The sequence below is a fragment of the Aulonocara stuartgranti genome (genome assembly GCF_965226115.1).
Source record: "Aulonocara stuartgranti genome assembly, chromosome: 3".
Lineage (NCBI taxonomy): Eukaryota > Metazoa > Chordata > Actinopteri > Cichliformes > Cichlidae > Aulonocara > Aulonocara stuartgranti.
Genome location: NC_138941.1, coordinates 33,222,603 through 33,241,225, shown reverse-complemented (window position 1 = coordinate 33,241,225; position 18,623 = coordinate 33,222,603). Strand labels below are relative to the sequence as shown.

General features: G+C 43.4%; 1 protein-coding gene across 2 annotated transcripts in view; it reads right to left on the bottom strand.

The window, feature by feature from the left end:
* Positions 1 to 12,098: 12,098 nt before the first annotated feature.
* The window catches only part of adgra3 (adhesion G protein-coupled receptor A3), a 31,140-nt gene continuing 24,615 nt past the window's right edge, over positions 12,099 to 18,623 (bottom strand). For both annotated transcript variants that reach the window (XM_082520080.1, XM_082520079.1), the window contains exons 8-19: positions 18,415 to 18,579; positions 17,937 to 18,138; positions 17,688 to 17,837; positions 17,415 to 17,573; positions 17,158 to 17,325; positions 16,779 to 16,986; positions 16,434 to 16,642; positions 16,189 to 16,313; positions 15,974 to 16,097; positions 15,340 to 15,485; positions 14,554 to 14,649; positions 12,099 to 13,893 (exon numbers count right to left, since the gene is read on the bottom strand). In XM_082520080.1, the coding sequence (XP_082376206.1) occupies positions 12,435 to 13,893; positions 14,554 to 14,649; positions 15,340 to 15,485; positions 15,974 to 16,097; positions 16,189 to 16,313; positions 16,434 to 16,642; positions 16,779 to 16,986; positions 17,158 to 17,325; positions 17,415 to 17,573; positions 17,688 to 17,837; positions 17,937 to 18,138; positions 18,415 to 18,579 (3,211 nt within the window). In that variant the 3' untranslated portion in view covers positions 12,099 to 12,434. The remainder of the gene's footprint in view (positions 13,894 to 14,553; positions 14,650 to 15,339; positions 15,486 to 15,973; positions 16,098 to 16,188; positions 16,314 to 16,433; positions 16,643 to 16,778; positions 16,987 to 17,157; positions 17,326 to 17,414; positions 17,574 to 17,687; positions 17,838 to 17,936; positions 18,139 to 18,414; positions 18,580 to 18,623) is intronic.

Sequence of the window (18,623 nt, the reverse complement as noted above, 5' to 3'; positions counted from 1 at the left end):
AAAAAAAATTGTTTGTTTGTTTTTACCTTTTTTTAATCGCAAATCGCAGAGTTTCTGGAAGGTTAATCGATTAATTCCAGTTATTTACTGGACATATTCACGGATTCATCTTTATACAAGCAGTGTTAGCCACTGCAGATACAATCAATCTGTGTCTCTAAGGCATTATATAACTACCTGAGTAGGGGATCCAGTTCCCCATTTTCTGGGAAAAACTGTATGTTCCTCCTCAGTGAGCCCTTTAACATAGATAGATGCAGCACTGAAAGCCAGTTTTAGTTGCAAAACGATGCATTTCTTACAACTCCATTTCCCCCAAAATATTAGGTGGTGTGTAAAATCCAATGATTTGCACATCTCAAATCTCAATATTTTATTCACAATAGAACATAGAACACATATCAAATGTTTCAGCTGTGAAAATGTAACATTTTCAGAAAGAAATTAGGTCTCAACACGTCTCAAAAAAAATGGGGGCCACGTTTGCCACTGCTGGACATTTAGGTGAGGAATGTTGTCCCATTCCTGACTGATTCGCAACAGTCCTGGTTTGTATTTTTCATTTCCTGATTCCCCAAATGTTTGTTGAAATGTCTTCACCGCAGACAGGCCTTTCCAGATGTTCAGGCTACCAGTTCCATAGGCACTAATGCACCTCCATACCGTCAGAGATGCAGGCTTTTGAAATGAGTGCTGATAACATGCTCGATGCTTCCCTTCCTCTTTAGTCTGGAGGACACAATGTCCTTGTTTTCTAAAAAGAATTTAACATCACCACAGAAAAGTTTTACACTTCGGCTTTGGGCTTTGAACCAGAGAAGACAGCAGCATTACTGAATCATGTTCACACATGGCGTTTTCTTGGCATGATACAACTTTAACCTGCATTTATGGATGGCATCGCAACTTTTTTGGAACTGGGTTTATAGTTTTTTAGTTTGGTCCATTATCTACCATTGCCCAACACCTTTACTTTTGCTTCTTCTATCCATGAGGCCAGATGACACACACCAATTAGTCAAACTGCAAGAAGGTCTTAAAGGCATAAATAGCCAATGACCTCTAATTTCCTGCTTCTACATTCAGATAAAACTAAGGTCATCGTACTTGTCTCTAAAAATTCGAGAAAAATTAGTTTTACTCTCTGCATTACCTTGGCATCCAAAAACACCGTGAGAAATCTTGGGGTAGTTTTTGACCAGTATGTGTCCTTCAATGCAAATATTAAACTGCTCCATCCTCTTTCGCTTATCCTTATCAGGGTCGTGGAGTCTCTCCCAGCTACCATAGCTACCATCTTCCCTGTTAGATCCTTTTCCTCAAATACAAGGTCAGTAACAAATGAACTTTATTCAGTCTTATCTGACAAACCCCATAGTGCCAGGACCCATCAGAGCACTTGGCTCTTAGATTGTTGGCTACTTGGTTGGTAGGGTTTTTAAAACTAGAATGGGAGGACGAGTTTTCAGGTTGCAGGCTTGTTTTCCATGGAACCAGCTCCCAGGTTGGATTCAGAAGACAGACACCCTCTTTACTTTTAAGATTAGGTTTAAAACTTAATATATTAATGATGCACTGAGTGCTGCTTCTTCACTCACTATGTCCTTACAAACGACTCTGCATGTCATCATTAGTTATTATTAATCTCTGGCTGTCCTGTCTCCCCTCCCCCCTTCCTGAGTCTGGTTCTGCTGAAGGTTTCTTCCTGTCAAAAGGGAGTTTTTCCTTTCCACTGTCGCCAAGTGCTTGCTCATACGGGGGTCGTCTGATTGCTGGGATTTTCTCTGCAATATTGTATGGTCTTTACAATATAAAGCACAACGAGGTGACTGTTGTTTTGATGTGGTATTATATAAATAAATTGAATTAAATTTGAAAAGGTGAACTTAAAACAAGGATGCATGTACCATTTTTAGAATACCCCCCGCCTTCCTTGGTACCACATTTAAAAACAGTTCTGAAAATCCCCTTGGGTCTGGGTAACACTTTTAACAAATACAGTCTGAGGCTGTTTATGTGCTGTTACATCATAATATTGTCCTCTTTCACAGAGCCAGATCCATAAATAAAGGGATTTCCAGTTTTGGATAGAGGGACTTGGCTGACCTCAGTTTCATCTAACATATTTTGAATCTTCTGGAATGCTGTCTGCAAGCCAGGCCTTATCACCCAACACATCCCTGACCTCTTCTGGATTAACAAGCGCGAGTCCCTGCAGCCAACAAGTTTAACAAATCCTACCCCAGAAGAGTGGCCGAGGCATTAACGCCTGTGGTTTTGCAGTGGTATTCAGTCCCATTTGGGTATATTATTGTGGTGTCCACATACCTTTTCTTTGAGACAGCTCTTTAGGAATGCACTTTGCCATAATCCACAGTTGTATGCGGAATTTATGGCGCCTATGCTACAGTGTGGTTTGTTTGGCACGCCATAGGCTACATTAAACTTTTACATTGTGGTTCAGTGACCACGAGGGGTCTTTAATAACAGTGTTTTCATCATAAATCGCTTCACTTTCCCAACTTGCCACAAACAGTTTAGACAGTTATATAACTCTGCTGAAGCCAAAACACTTCGGGAAGCTGTCTGATAAAAAACACAACAACAAAAAATGGGGTCTGCAGATAAATGCGCCCACCCGCACGCGCACAGAGCACTTGACGGGAATCACATACACTCACACACACTCACAAACAAAACCACAGTGCAGACAACATATCAGTTTTTAGACAGACGACTATGTCCAGAAAGAAATAAAGTGGAGATTTTCCACACGTACTGTTGCCACACAATGAAATGGCCCCACTACAGCTGACAGTAAAGCCCACAGTGAAAGATAAGCCAGGCTGCTTCTTAGCAAGTCAAGTCAGCTGTCAGCTTTTTTGAAGATTAGAACATTTTTAACAACGCTGCGCATCTGTTTCATGGCAGCTAAAACTGAGCAATTCCAAGTGATTTTTTGTTTTGTTTTGCTAAACACACTCTCAGTTCAGTTAAACACAACTGACAGCGTCAGACAAATCACCAAACAGGAGGCCATTTGCTCAGCAGGTATCATGGGAAATTGCTGACATTTCTCACAGCAAGAGCTTCATCCTTAAATGACTTTGATGCCTCTGTTGGATAACGTAACTTTAAACCTTGGCATATCAGATATTTTTAGACATATTTATTTCTGGCATATACATGAAACACATTCAGATGATGCGTATGTATGCACCTGGTGCTCAGTTGGTCCACATACTTGACGTGAATTTCAGCAGATTTATTCTTCTTAAACTTCCAGCTTCCTGAGTGATTCATCAAGGCATAGCCTATTGTTCATCAAGGTGAAAGGTGCACACTCGACTGCAGTTTGCTTCAAGTTTTCTGTTTTATGCCCTGTGAGCATTTTTCTATCCAAAACATTTAATCATGACTCTAAAAAACACTTCGAGATACAGCCCAGCCTGCCTCACTTCAACAAATACTTTTAATAAAAGCTGAAACACAGTGTGACAACAACATGTGTACAGAGTAATTATGACGGAAAATTGACTAATAATTGGCTTATAAATGTAACTTTTTATTTGAAACATTGTTTTTCAAATGTTACACAGGCTCACTTTGGCCAGTGCTTCCTGAAAAGTTAAGATGATTGCTGGACCTCTGCAAAAGTCTGATTTCTTTGTGTTTTGCAAGGAAAATGGGAAATGTGTGCAGCCATTTATTAAAACACGTGAAAACATCAATGGAAATACAGTGTATAAGACAAAAACAGGCGTTGTACAGTTCTAACCAGCATTAGTGTTCATCATAGTTTAGCTGTATTGCTCCAGGCCTGGCCTCCAGGCCTCTTAAAGGATATTCCAAAGCTCTTCTTTGGATGTTGATGTTATTTTTTGTTCTGATAATTTGAACAAAAAATGTCAAATTTGGAGTCAACACTACATCAGATTTTCAGTCCAGTTCTTGTGCAATTTAGCCACCTTTTTTCTATGTTTCACTTCTGTAGTTAAAGCTTGTCAGCCAATTATACTATCTTTGACGAGGCTTCGCTAAAGAGGAGATGGATCAGCTGAAGATCCACATGTATCTCTCAGGTCCTTTGTCAGCTCTTTGTTGGATTTTTTTCTATTTCTTAAAGACATGACTGTCAGATATGGTCCATCTGCTTTAGTTAGTCATTTTTAGACCTGTCACTTCTTTTGCACTCCACTTTTCCAGTTTCCTCAAACTTTTTAAGGACACACTGCACACCGTACCATCATATGCAATGTTTTAAAATTGGCGTTTTGCTAAGTTTTCCATTATATGTAAACACAACAGTGATTCATCCAAAGAGTTAGATGCCTGTTTTATGCTTGAGTGATTCATAGGCCAGTTTTAAGTTGCTTAACAAACAAACAAACAAAAAAAATTCATCTGAAAATGATCAGCAACAAGGACTGGACTCCTTGCACAGTTTGCACAGAACTTTATGCTCATGCACAGCCTACACAAAACTAAGTTAGAAGCCTTTGTCTTGTCTATGGTAGATAGATTTGTTAGCTTAGCTTGCCCTAGCATCAATGAAAGTGGGATCACATGGCTGCCCTGCCTCTTTTTTCACATTTAAATTTTTATAAAATTTTCAATTTATAAAGGTACCTGAAAAAAACAAACCACAAAATACAGAATCTGTCCTGCCTCTTTTTTAAATGTTCGAAAATATTGGTGCTTAAACCTCTAAAAAGTTTCAAAAAATGTTTCAAAGGAAAACAAATTGCAATAATGGCTTTGACTTACTTTTAAATACGTTCTTTTCTTTTAAGCTGACTAAGATGTAGCCACTTACTGCTTCAATTTTGTTCCCCAAAAACTTATGTTGACAAGACACATGTATACCAATAGCTAACCTTTTGATTCCTCAAATGTACACAACAGGGAGGGTTACTCTCTCCAACTGTCACCATGAACAATGACTGAAACTTTTTTTTTTAGGTGGCTATAAATAACAGAGCACCTGGACAGAAAGAGGAAGCCAAATCTGTATAGCCAGACCGGCACAGATAGATGGATGGCAATATGAGGGCATTAATGAGAGCACAGGTCTGCCAACACATGGGATGTGAGCTCTGCAGATGGCTTGATGTCATTATTATATGGCAGTGTAAGAGGTTACGTTGCTGTGACTTTGGTGGGTGGTGGGGCACAGGGTAGAGTGAATGAGAGCTTTAAAATCATAGCAAGAACAAGGTCAACTGAAAACTTTGATTTTACTTACTTGTGGGCGATCAATATCTCAGCAATCGAAATACAAAGAAGGAATTACCATTTACACTGTCTTGGAGTTCTCTCTCTCTCTCACGCACACACACACAGACACACACACACACACACACAAGTATAACTGATTTAATGATCAAGCCAGCAGCACAGCCTTCCTCTTCTCATGCCGCCCCCTGTGAGATGAAAAAAAAAAGTGAGCATCTATTTCTGTCCTCATCTCTAATGGTGCCCAAAGTTTAATCAAGATATATTTGGTTTTGCACAAGGCCTCTGTGCTGTATTTAATAAGGAGACTGTGCCGATATTAGAATTCCAGCACTTCGATTCATCAAAGCATTTACAAAGTTTACATCGCATTTTTCATCGCAGCCGTTCCAGTGCTATGAAAACAACCATTGGTTAAGGCTGAAATTTATGGCGGATCTACAACAAAAGGGCGGAGAAGTTCATCGTGAAAACTGAAGCTGATTGTAGGGTGATTTTACAAATGAGACACGGAGCCGCAATTTCTAAACCCATAACGGGCGGATTGTGTTGTTTAACCAGGGCTTCTGCCAATAAGAACTATGGAAGGCTCAATGAGTTTGAATGAATTAAGGCAGAAAGGTGAAGCATTAATCTTATGCTGACCCATGACTGAATGTCACGGAGGCAATAGCAGAACCCATTATGCTATCAAAAACGATATGACAGGAAGTAATAAGATTCCACGTTTTTTTGCTGGGATTTTTTCCCCTTTGAGAAGTTATGGACTGTCAAATATGAGCTACAACTTGAAGGGCATGGTTTGATCAGAGGCTAAAAAAAAAAAGAAAAAGAAAAATCTCCTAGAATGAAAACTTTTCAAACAGGAAGTCTGGTCTGTGTCCCAGCAGCTGAGCAACAAATGAATACAAGCTAAGCTGCCTTTGACATTGAAGCATCAGCACTACAACCATTAAATGGAAAGGTCAAAGTTCACGTTAACCCACAGTCCATCGAGCGTTTACCTCCTGAACTTACTAACTAAAGACAAACATACTAAACACCATCCAGGCTTCCCATCATCTTTAATACTTTGCATTTGCCTTCAATTGTAATTCTTTTAAAACAGTTACATAATGTGGATCGGCAAGTTTTTCCTATTTCGGATTCAGTTTTCATAAAAAACTATTTAACTTTATCAGCAAGAAAATCAAGTTTGAAAAATGCAAATTTGGTACAGGGGAAGATGTGGGTAAGCCATTCTGAAGAAAATGAGGCGGAAAATACATCATTTTCTCACTGAATAAGATATCAATTAAAAGAATGCAAAAGTATGAAAAGCATGAAGGGCGGCTGTCGTTTTCAGCCTGAACTTGCATTTATCTTAAAACTGTGCTAGAATGTTGGGAAATACAGTGGGGCAAAAAAGTATTTAGTCAGCCACCGATTGTGCAAGTTCCCCCACCTAAAATGATGACAGAGGTCAGTAATTTGCACCAGAGGTACACTTCAACTGTGAGAGACAGAATGTGAAAAAAAAATCCATGAATCCACATGGTAGGATTTGTAAAGAATTTATTCGTAAATCAGGGTGGAAAATAAGTATTTGGTCAATAACAAAAATACAACTCAATACTTTGTAACATAACCTTTGTTGGCAATAACAGAGGTCAAACGTTTACTATAGGTCTTTACCAGGTTTGCACACACAGTAGCTGGTATTTTGGCCCATTCCTCCATGCAGATCTTCTCGAGAGCAGTGATGTTTTGGGGCTGTCGCCGAGCAACACGGACTTTCAACTCCCGCCACAGATTTTCTATGGGGTTGAGGTCTGGAGACTGGCTAGGCCACTCCAGGACTTTCAAATACTTCTTACGGAGCCACTCCTTTGTTGCCTGGGTGGTGTGTTTTGGATCATTGTCATGTTGGAAGACCCAGCCTCGTTTCATCTTCAAAGTTCTCACTGATGGAAGGAGGTTTTGGCTCAAAATCTCACGATACATGGCCCCATTCATTCTGTCCTTAACACGGATCAGTCGTCCTGTCCCCTTGGCAGAAAAACAGCCCCATAGCATGATGTTTCCACCCCCATGCTTCACAGTAGGTATGGTGTTCTTGGGATGCAACTCAGTATTCTTCTTCCTCCAAACACGACGAGTTGAGTTTATACCAAAAAGTTCTACTTTGGTTTCATCTGACCACATGACATTCTCCCAATCCTCTGCTGTATCATCCATGTGCTCCCTGGCAAACTTCAGACGGGCCTGGACATGCACTGGCTTCAGCAGCGGAACACGTCTGGCACTGCGGGATTTGATTCCCTGCCGTTGTAGTGTGTTACTGATGGTGACCTTTGTTACTTTGGTCCCAGCTCTCTGCAGGTCATTCACCAGGTCCCCCCGTGTGGTTCTGGGATCTTTGCTCACCGTTCTCATGATCATTTTGACCCCACGGGATGAGATCTTGCGTGGAGCCCCAGATCGAGGGAGATTATCAGTGGTCTTGTATGTCTTCCATTTTCTGATGATTGCTCCCACAGTTGATTTTTTCACACCAAGCTGCTTGCCTATTGTAGATTCACTCTTCCCAGTCTGGTGCAGGTCTACAATACTTTTCCTGGTGTCCTTCGAAAGCTCTTTGGTCTTGGCCATGGCGGAGTTTGGAGTCTGACTGTTTGAGGCTGTGGACAGGTGTCTTTTATACAGATGATGAGTTCAAACAGGTGCCATTCATACAGGTAACGAGTGGGGGACAGAAAAGCTTCTTACAGAAGACGTTACAGGTCTGTGAGAGCCAGAGATTTTCCTTGTTTGAGGTGACCAAATACTTATTTTCCACCCTGATTTACGAATAAATTCTTTACAAATCCTACCATGTGAATTCATGGATTTTTTTTTCACATTCTGTCTCTCACAGTTGAAGTGTACCTCTGGTGCAAATTACTGACCTCTGTCATCATTTTAAGTGGGGGAACTTGTACAATCGGTGGCTGACTAAATACTTTTTTGCCCCACTGTATGTTGAAGTGTTTGTAAGAGCCCTGACATACAGTAGGGCTTCAACAGGGTTCATAATGCTTTTGCTAATGATCTGTTATATAGACAGTGGAGGAAATTAGGTCAGAGCGTGTAATAGTAATTTCAGGCTGTTCTTAACACTCACTGGGTTTTAGGCAGCCTTTTAGACTTGTGCTAAACCGATGTCAGCTCAGCATGGACCTCCTTACACAAGGTTGCCTCACTTCCTTATGGAAGTAGGCAAGCCTAACAAGCACCAAGTATTGTTTTTGAATTACCCTCTTCTTCCTCTTGCATCCACTTCTTCATTGTATCACTCTGTTTGCTATTTGGTCCTTTAACTAAGTAAAAAGTACAGGTGGCAAGTTATGAAGTAGTACAGTACAGTAACTAAGTACTAGTTGTACTTAGTTACTGTACTAGAATTTTCATGTATCTGTACGTTACTTGAGTAGTTATTTTTTGGACAACTTGTTACTTTTACTCCCTACATTTTAACACAAATATCTGTACTTTCTACTCCTCACGTTTTCAAAACGAGCCCGTTACTTGAGGTTTAAAAGTATCTTTATAGTGTTTATACTCAGCCATAAGTTGTAGTTGACCATCTAGCTAGCGCTACTGAAGAGGAGCGAGCATTTTTGAGTGGCAGGTAAAATGCAACATTTGTATTAGCTCAACAGTCGGTCGCACAGTGTGTCTGCTAGCTAAAGGTACAGCAACTGTATTTCTCAGGGACAGAAAACAGTGCAAAGTAATTTCAGAGATGGACAAAGATGTAAAAAGACAGACAGGACAGGAGAAGAGAGGCACATTTAAAGGTAAGGACTGCTCAGGGGCATTTGATAACTTTAGATTTTAACATTGTATCTAATGTTGTCATTTTTAATTACTAACTGGATCTGTATATGATTTGTTTTGATAAATTGTGTATTTGCATATTGGGAAATGCCCTTAAGATTTTTGGACAGCCACACATTAAATCAGACATCTTTCTATGTAGTATTTAACTAACAAATAAAAACAAATATCTATGTGAATACATATATGTTTTGTTTGAGGAAGCCAGGCGAGGGGGAGCCAATTGGAAAACATGAGAGGGGTTCTTAAAGAGACAGGAGGGCTTGTTTCAGAGAGAGGTTCACCTCAGGTTACCTGGGGTGTCACAAAGCGGACTCCTGTGATAAAAACATGGAGCTGGATATTAGCATAATAGGTCCCCTTTAAATATAACCTTAACATTGATGCGTGTTTACCTCATTTGCAAATATTTAAAGTGTCTCCTTTAGCTTGCCAGAATATACAAATCGCCAATTATCGGTGCAGACAAATGCTTAAAGGTGAGAGTGATCATGACAAACTCTGGATGCTAATTAATTCTTTAATCTATACGTCAGATTTCTATTGGGTAACGAGAATATTGCAAGTTAAGAAGAAAAAAGCAGAAAGCGGATCCTCTGGACAGCCAGATCCACGTAATTACAATCAGCAGTCAGATGGCTTCATGTACTAGAAAGTATCAATCTTCATTCCAGTGGCAAGCTTCCACAACAGAGCCAGATGCTTCCTCCAGGCACCATGAGCAGCAACTGGAAAATGTAAACAACACATCACTTGTCTGATGTTGGTCGTTCCTGGGCCTCCCGGTAAGGAATTGTGCTCGGATGCGCTCTACAGAGCACACTAAGTGGAAACGGGGCGGAGAGATCCTGCCATGTCTGAAAATAAAGCGTTCAGCTGTAATTGATGCTTTTGGTGTCTGAATGTAATTCTCTCATCGCTGATTTATTATTTTGGAGATGGGTGATCTAACCCCAAGACTCCCGAATGAGATTAAGAAAAGGCCTAAATGACTTAATTTGTTTTATCTTAATTTATTATCGATTTCTGCCCAAGGTGTCCCAGTGATCTTAAAGCCGAGATACTATCAGTTTATTTGCCTTGATGAGCTTTTTCCCCACGCAGCACCAACACCCTCCGATTGTCATTCCCCGCCACGCAGACTGCCTCAAATGAACTTTATAACAGATGGCAGCGCTGAAGAACCTTTGCGATTATTTGAAGATCAGTCTTTCATGCCTCCGGGGAATCAGCGAGCCTGCCACTAATCAAGGCCTAACTGCTCTCTACATAATTCAAAAGTCTTATTATAATTTGTCACATCCAAGATGGCCAGGCAATATATCTTTGCCCGAGTGAAATATGTGTTTTATTAATATGCCATTAATGAAAAATTGGAGTTATTGGAGCTGCAGTCTCTCTCGGTGTCTCCTTGAATGGGGTGAGATCTGTAGACGGCGATTACTGATCGGTTCCTACATGTGAAAAATTGCTGGCGTAGTTTTACGTCTGACCTTCCAACATTTTATGTTGGTTAGTTAATGGCAGGCTGTGAAGATGTGAATACATCACTCGGAACAAGTTGTTTTGTCATTTAGTCTGAGCTTGGTCCTCCCAAAAGTCGCAGGGACTGTCGTGTGTTCCTGACCCCTTGTTTGGAAACTGTAACACTGCAGTGGGAAGTAAATGCTAGTCATTTTTCAGCAGAGCAGATATCTTAAACTCTAAGAGTTTTCCCCGAGGGAAACAAGACAGGCTGAAAATCTTAAAAAGCAAAACTGAGTGCAGGAAGAATCATTAACATTATAATTCTCCACAGTTTACAGCATCTCGGTCTGTTCCCAGCTTTCGCTTGTAGCGTTGCATCATCATTAGCTAGGTTATCGCACTGGATTTCCAATGACTCACTTTGTGCTGTCAGTGCATTTCAACCCTCTTAGTAGTCGACCAGTTGGGTCTTACATGCATCTAAATTTCAGACCCTACTGTTACAATGACCTGGTGCATTTCTGTCTTAGGAAGGAGACGTGTATTCTGGATCCTTTTAAAATTATATTAAAATGTAAAGTTTTGCATTAGGGCTGTCGCTACATTAAGTAAACTGTGGCTTGCTGGTTGTCTAATTTTACTACATATTCTCCTCCTGTTATTTATCTATTTAACATAAACTTAGAAGCACATTTGGCTCATGTTAACCAGGATTGAAGGTATTAGTGTATTTGATTACTTTAGGTTCCTAAAATTTGCTAAAATCACGTCTCCACAAATCATTGGGTGATGTTAAATCGTCTACATCCATTCTGCTATAAACACAACACTGTGCATTCATGTGTTTCAGTGGTGATTGAGTTTACCACCAAATATTCACTGGTGGCAAATGAAGTCATTATATACCTATGCTCTTACACAGCTAGGGAGCTGAGCCAACATCAAGCTCGTTGCTGTTGACAGAACCACCAAGTCTACATGCTACATGGCATTCGCCCAGCAAAAAGTCACAGCAATTCATCTCTTGAGTACTCAAGCAGTCAAATCACACTTTGAGTCTCTTACACGCTCTGCCCCAACAGCGATGTCAAGCAGCGAGTGGAACTCCAGTTCAGCTGTCAGCTGTGGAGGAGATGGAGAATGGAAAGCGCTGCAAGGAGAAGAAGACACTTCTCTCATTATCCTTTCTTCTCATGGCAGCTTCACTTGCCCTGAGAGTCAGCTGTCAATCACAGCCGGGCGCATTAAGACAGCGGGTGCCCCGAAAGTAAGGCGCACTCATCAAATCTGCCAGCAGGCAGCAAGAAAACACCCATAGAGCCCACAGCCACAGCCAGCTGCAATTAAAGTGCTGCACCACTGTAGAGAAAGGAACCCGAGGCCACCTGAAGGTCAGCGAAAAACCCAATTACCAGCATGTCATATATTGTCAGGGAGAGTAATTCCTGGAAACAAAACAGCTCTGACTCACCTTTGCAGTGGCTGCAGAGAGCAAAAGATGAGATCGTGGGTGCAAGTGCAAGAAACAAATCTCTAAATTAGGTAAATGGAACTTTTGTTTTAATTATTGTTGGAACAAACTAGAAAACGGGGGGGAAAAGGCTCCAGGTTAACGGTACGCACAGGGCCACACAGCTCAGACCATGCGGTTTCATGTACAAAACTCTCAAAGTGGTGGATTAAAAGTTATAAAAATAGAACATTTACAGAAACATATCTACAAAGTCAGTTCATTGGCCATAATTCGGCTACTATTTTCCAATTTTTTTTCTTTTTTCAAGGAAAAAAAAAGTACAATCAAACAACTAAACCAGACATTCACAGCTTAAAGTTGTGAGCACATTATTATGCAGTCTTTAGCACAGAAACGGTTGCTACACAGTAGTTTCATGTTTCCACAAGCCGGTCTTTACTGCGGCTGCACTGTCCGCTTTAATTACAGCCACTGCCTGTCCATTCTCTTTAAGCGCGCCACCGTTGTGAGTGATAAGGTTCAGCCCATAAGACTTAGGGTGGCTTTCCAGTCCCGTGCTGCCAGGCTGCTTTGCAGAAGCAGAGTCTCTACTTGAGCTCGACCCTGCCGCAGTAAACGACTGCTCAGTCTCTACGGTTACCACAGATCCTTTCCCCAGCGTGCTGCCGCCTCCTTTATCTGAGTAGCGGGAGCGCCGCGGCAGGCTGGCGCTGTCGCTGCTGTCCTGTTGCAGCTGGCTCTGATGCCGCTCCCTGTACGCCATGTAGGCCGCTCGTCTGCTGTTGCGAGCTGCCATGTCGTAGTGATGGTGTCTCCTGTGTGGGGCGCTCTGCACGCTGCCCTCCACGCTGGTAGGCACGTCGTAGGCGTACTCTCGCAGCACGGTGAGCCGACTCGCCCTGTGCGTGCGCGCTCTGTTTTTGTGATGCCTGCTTATGTGGCCGTTGGCGGTGGCGGCGACGGTGGCGGCCGGGTTGCTCGCGTTGTTCACGGGGTGGAACTGGACCTCGAGCGGTGACACGTGCATTTTGATTTCATTGTCTAGTGAATGCTCGGTCAGGCTGTTGTCCAAAATAGCAGCGCCATTGGCTGCCGCTGATGCTGAGGCTGACTTGCACTGTGCAGCCTCCGCGTGGAGATTGGTCAGCTTGCTGCCGTGGGCGGAGTTGCGCATGCTCGGGGCGCTCTTGTTTGTATAGGAAGAGTCCGCGCTGCTGTGGCCGCACTTGGCTGACTCCCCATCTGCCTTGTTGTCAGATCCTGTCGTGGATATCATCGCCACGCCTGGCTGAGGCAGAAGGGTGTCCTCCTGTGCGGAGTACGCTCGTCTCCCGGAGCAACAGACCTGGGACCAGTGGCGCCTCATATCTTGTCTGTTGACGCAGTGATGAGCAACCATGAAGGCCCCGAGCGCCAGCGCCGCCACCCCAAACAAGCAGGTGAAAGCTAAATCAAAAGGGTGGTCCTGTGATACCGCCATGGCGCCGAACACCCACAGGGCTGCGTACAGCCCCAATGCCCCCGCTGCACCCATCAACTGCCCAGCGAAGGTGTGCTCGTTCTCCAGAGCCGACAGTGGCACAGTGTGGGGGGGAAACACTAATGAAGAGGACGCCTCATGTGGCTGAAGCTGGAGGGTGAGGGGGTGGCAGTGGCTGCCGGGAGCATCGGGCCCAACCTCAGTGTTGGCCGGAGCCAGATGCTGCTGCTCTTCGGTTGGCTCTTTGAGCTCGTAACGGCGCTCAGGGTGCCGGCGCAGCTGCAGCAGGATGCTGAGGAAGTACATGCAGTCCACAAAGATGATAAAAACTACCGGGCCATAAAATGCTCCGATGCTCGGCTCCCACGCCATCCAGCAACTAATGAAGACAGAGATAAGACGATTCAGACATCAGATGTGGCTTTTTTTTCCAACTCTATATCAGGCTCAACGTTTAGCATTCATTTAAATTTACCGAACATGCTAATGGTAAAGTTTTCCCTCATTAAAACAATACCTCGTCTCCCCGTCTTAATCTGTCGCTGTGATTATTAACCCGAGAAACTCGAAATTACTCTGGAAAAAGTTTTGCGTCTCATTCTTACAGTTACTGTCCCATTACATTTAATAACACAGGCTGAATTTGTTTTGGTTGCAAGAAATTAATTAAGCTCCAAAGACTCCGAGACAGATATGGCTCCAGATTTCTCAATTAGTCAGCCACGCTACACAATCTAAACAGCTGCCGCCGTAGAGAGCGGGGCGGGGGAGCTCGCTGTAAACTGGCAGCAGTTTCTCGTTGCTTGGATGCGCATATCATTAAAAGGCATCTATAATCAGAACTGGAGGGAATAAACCTTCCCTCATAAAAATATTCGAGCTAATGCAGTGCAGTCTGGCCTGGACAACCACAAAGTCAATTTCTCTTAAAGACAGAAGGTAGAAAAATATGTGAATCTGTTGACCAGATAAAATGGCACGGCGTTTCCATGAAATCAAACCAAGAGAAGGAAACTTTAATGACTAAAGTTCTACTTACTGTGGCGCATTGATCTGGCTGCCGTAGTTTTTGATGTTTGCTGCAGCAGTGATCCCACAGACTATGATGGGTATCCCTCCGCCAATTAAGTAGAACCTTTTGGAGAAAGGAAAGAGAGGTAGTTCTGTTTCAGTCTTTGAATGATAAAATAGGCATGAAGGAAATAAAAGAGATCAGGTGATGCTTCGGGCTTCTACAGTGACACCGTGTGGTGGCAGCCTCACTAAAATGTGGCCACATATAACAACAGAAATGTCATATACACATTTAAGGGAAGGTATGCTGAGTATATATACAGATAAGTTTTATGACACAGCGTAGCGTGTCCTGCGCTACGTCTGTAATTTGTGTAAAAAACACACGACAGCTCAAGCTTGGTTCACATTATAAAAGCTGCCTGCTGCTACAGATTTATGCACAGGAAGAATCACACGCACACATCTCAACGGACAAAATGCACAGTCCTGTTTATCTGAACAGTTAAAGAGCCTGAGTCTAGTTTATGTGGTATTTACAAGCATACGGATTTTGCTGTACTGCTATTAATTCAACTGCGCCTGTGCGATCCACACATGCTGCAAAGGAAGCAGGCACAAAATAAGTGAAGCTCTGGTTCATTTCTTCACTTCCAGGATAATAAAAAGATAGAACTGGGTGAAACAAAAGCTCTGAAGCCATTAGTAGAATTACTACATGTTCAGACGGTTGACAAGGCTATCATTTGGAGGGTGTAGTTTAAAAAGGCACCACTTTTGCCACACATCTGCTGCGGTGAGAGAGTCAAACCTCAGCATTGGCCGCGGCGGTGGCGGTGGCTCGTCCAGCTCCTCGTAGCGTTTGGCCTTGCGCGTCACTTGCTTGTAAATGTTCCTTGCAGTCACACCCACCCAGAGAGTGGTAGCGAGAGTGGAGTAGTGCAGCAAAATGCCCACCTAGGAGAGAATGGACCATTATAGTAGCAGCGAAATCAGTGAGTGTCAGTATGACAAAATGTGCCTCTTCAGCTCTATTCTTTAATCGATAAAAGTAAGAGAACGGAGCACACTGTAGATATTTTTGTTTAGTGCATCTTCTGCTTAAGACATCATCACATTGAGTTGGATATTAACATTAGAAAATATCATTTTACATCAAAGCACATTCAATAAATCAACAAGGTCTTGCATCCAGATTGGTGCAATTTAAAAAAGTAGTGCGTCCCACTCCAGCACACCTTGAGGAGAGGTGCAGGGTTGCCTCAAGCCATGAAACGAGCTACAGTATCTTTCTATGCCACCCCACCCTCAGAGTTTCACAAGTGCAGTGATTTTAGCCAAAGGCAACTTTTTCAACTTCTTATTCCTAGAAAACATTCAAAGTGGAAGCAAATGCGGCGGGGAGGCTGGGAGAGGCTCAGAGTGTGCGGGCGCTGTATACTCACTGCTTGACAGACGCTTGAGAATCGCGTCTGATTGATGCCACCTATAAAAACCCCACAGGTGAGGGAGATGTGGAAGCAGAGGTTGATCAACATGTGCCAAAACTTCCGGCTCACTCGGACAGACCTGCAGTCGCAGAAACAACAGATTGCAGAGCTATGAATGAGACAAGGGGGCTAATGGAAAGCCGTTCAATACCACTGGTTTATTCTCTTACCTGTGATGGTAGATATAGCTTATAATAATGGTGGCCAGGCACAGGAGGAGTATGACAGTGGTGGCGTAGATAACCGGGTGCAGTGGCTTAATGCTTGGCGAGGAATATTCCATAGCGCTGAGATCCTGAAACAAGAATGAGATCATAAAGAGATATACTAGAGGGCCAGTGAGGTCATACTGTGCACACGGGTGCTGATCGCCTCACAAACTCCCCAGTGAACATAAAGAGGCAGCCCAACCTACCATAAGCAGGCCATAGTTGCCCAGAGAGTTGCATGATATGGTTGTGAAATTGTCGTGATGGTCTAATATGCGGCAGCCGTCGCTCTGCCATCCTCCCTGACCTCCCGCCTGGCTCAAGTTCCAGCAGGCGGACACAGCATCTGAGCCGCGGGCAAACAGGCGCAGGGTGACATTAACGGGGGTCTTCAGGACGCGTGGAGTCATGCCATCTGATGCCAAGTACACAGTGGGGTAAAGCACTTTAAGTTTTCAGTTTGTTTCCTGATAATGTGTCCTTGTTGATTAGAAGAGCTGACCTTTTGTCAGGTTAGGGTTTACCACTATGCCTGCAACATCACGACTCACCTATCTTGGCCATGATGACAGGTGTGGCTACACTTCTCCTCCGCCCTCCATCAGCAAGTTGGGAGGAGTTGCCAGTGGATGGAAAAAACTTGCCATTGTGGAAGCCAAGTAGGTGGAGCTTGTAGACCGTGTCCTCTGGCTGCCCAGGAGGTACAGCCTCAGTAAGGAGAGACTGGGGAAACTGCAGGGAAGCCTCCGCTGCAGTGCTCTATAAAGACAAAAAACACAATGAAAGAACAACTTGTCATGTTAAACTACTCAAAAGACGCTGTTACGACTAAAATCTGATGAATTCATTTATAAATTCAGAAGCTGTCCACAAATAAAAGTTCCGCCTAATGAAACTGCAAACTAGTTTTTTTTCCTGGCAGGAGCTGACCTTGTAAAAGATGCTGGAAAACGAGCTGCTTGTGTTACATTTGAAGGTGAGCTGGCGGTCCTGGCCGATGGGGCGCTCAGGGATGGCCCTCTGCAGTAACACGCAGGACATACCATTCCAGTCGCTGACCTTGACAAAGTGGACGTCCAGTGCAATGTTAGGGGAGGTCTGGAAGGACAACAGAAAGAGTCAAATGCAGCTCTGCGTTACACATAATCTGTAGTGCAACATGTCTAAATGCTGTTGGTGAGGCTAACCAGGGGGAAGGCCTGAGGTGTAGCTGGGCGGTAAGCGGCAATCTTCTGGAGGCAGGCGATGATGCGGGAGCAGGCCATGGCTTCACGCTGAGCCATCGACAACACCCTCTCGTCGGCCAGCATCAGGTTACTGGCCATGCTGACCATCACCTGACCCAGCTAGGAGACAAAGAGACACAACAAGATTTCCAACTACATCCAACTCAGCAGTGCATACTCCAAGTTTTTAAAAGAGAAACAATTAAATGTGAACACATAAGCACATCCACTTACGTCTTTAAACTTCTCAACAAACTTCCCAAACTTCTCGATCATCTCAGCCACAAAGATGATATCCATCTTGTCTGAGAAGTTGGCAGCATCCTTCGTGTAGACAAACAGGCGTTGAGCTATAGTCACCACATTGCTCTCATTTAGAGGCATCTAGGAAAAACAAAACTGGGCATGAATAGAGAGCTGTGGGCCACAGGTACGAGGAAGCTCAAAACCATCAAATCACAGCCTGAATGGCCAGATACAAACCTGGTTGATGACATTGAGGAATCTTGTGACATCCTTCTGAAACTGGCAGCGGGAATAATCCTCTTCTGCCCATTGGCCCTCGCGATCACAGTAACGCCAAGCCCGCTGCTCTTCACTGGAGCTGCCCGAGTACGTGCTTCCGCTCGATGGCAGTCGGTTGCAGGGCAGGTAGGCTCTGATCCCTGCTAAGGTGCGTGGCCACCTGGGAGGATTTAAATAAATTGCTGTTTATTTCCTCTTCAGGCTGTGTCATGTGAGCCAAAATAGGTCCAATCTGGTAACTGAAGGAGTAACACCGTTTGGCCACAAGGGGGTGCTGCTTGCACAATAACGCAACTGCTCCAACACAGCAAGAATACACTTCAATCACAAAGGAAATTATTTATTACTTCACCTTTGGTATATTCCATCACACTGGATTTTTGAGTTTTAAGTGGTTTTAAGTTTAAAAAGAGAAAAAAAAGGAATAAGTATCCACCTGAACTCTCCCTTGTTGTTGGAGACACGTTCAGGGACGCAGTACTTGGCTGAACTTTGCAGCACCACAATGTGGACCGTCCTGGTGGTGTTTCCCCTGCTTGTCCTGACCCGACACTCCCAGTTGCCCGTAAAACCAGGTTGGATGTTTGAGATGGTCAATGCACTGATGGAAACCATGAAAATATAATATATTTTATGTTAATTGGT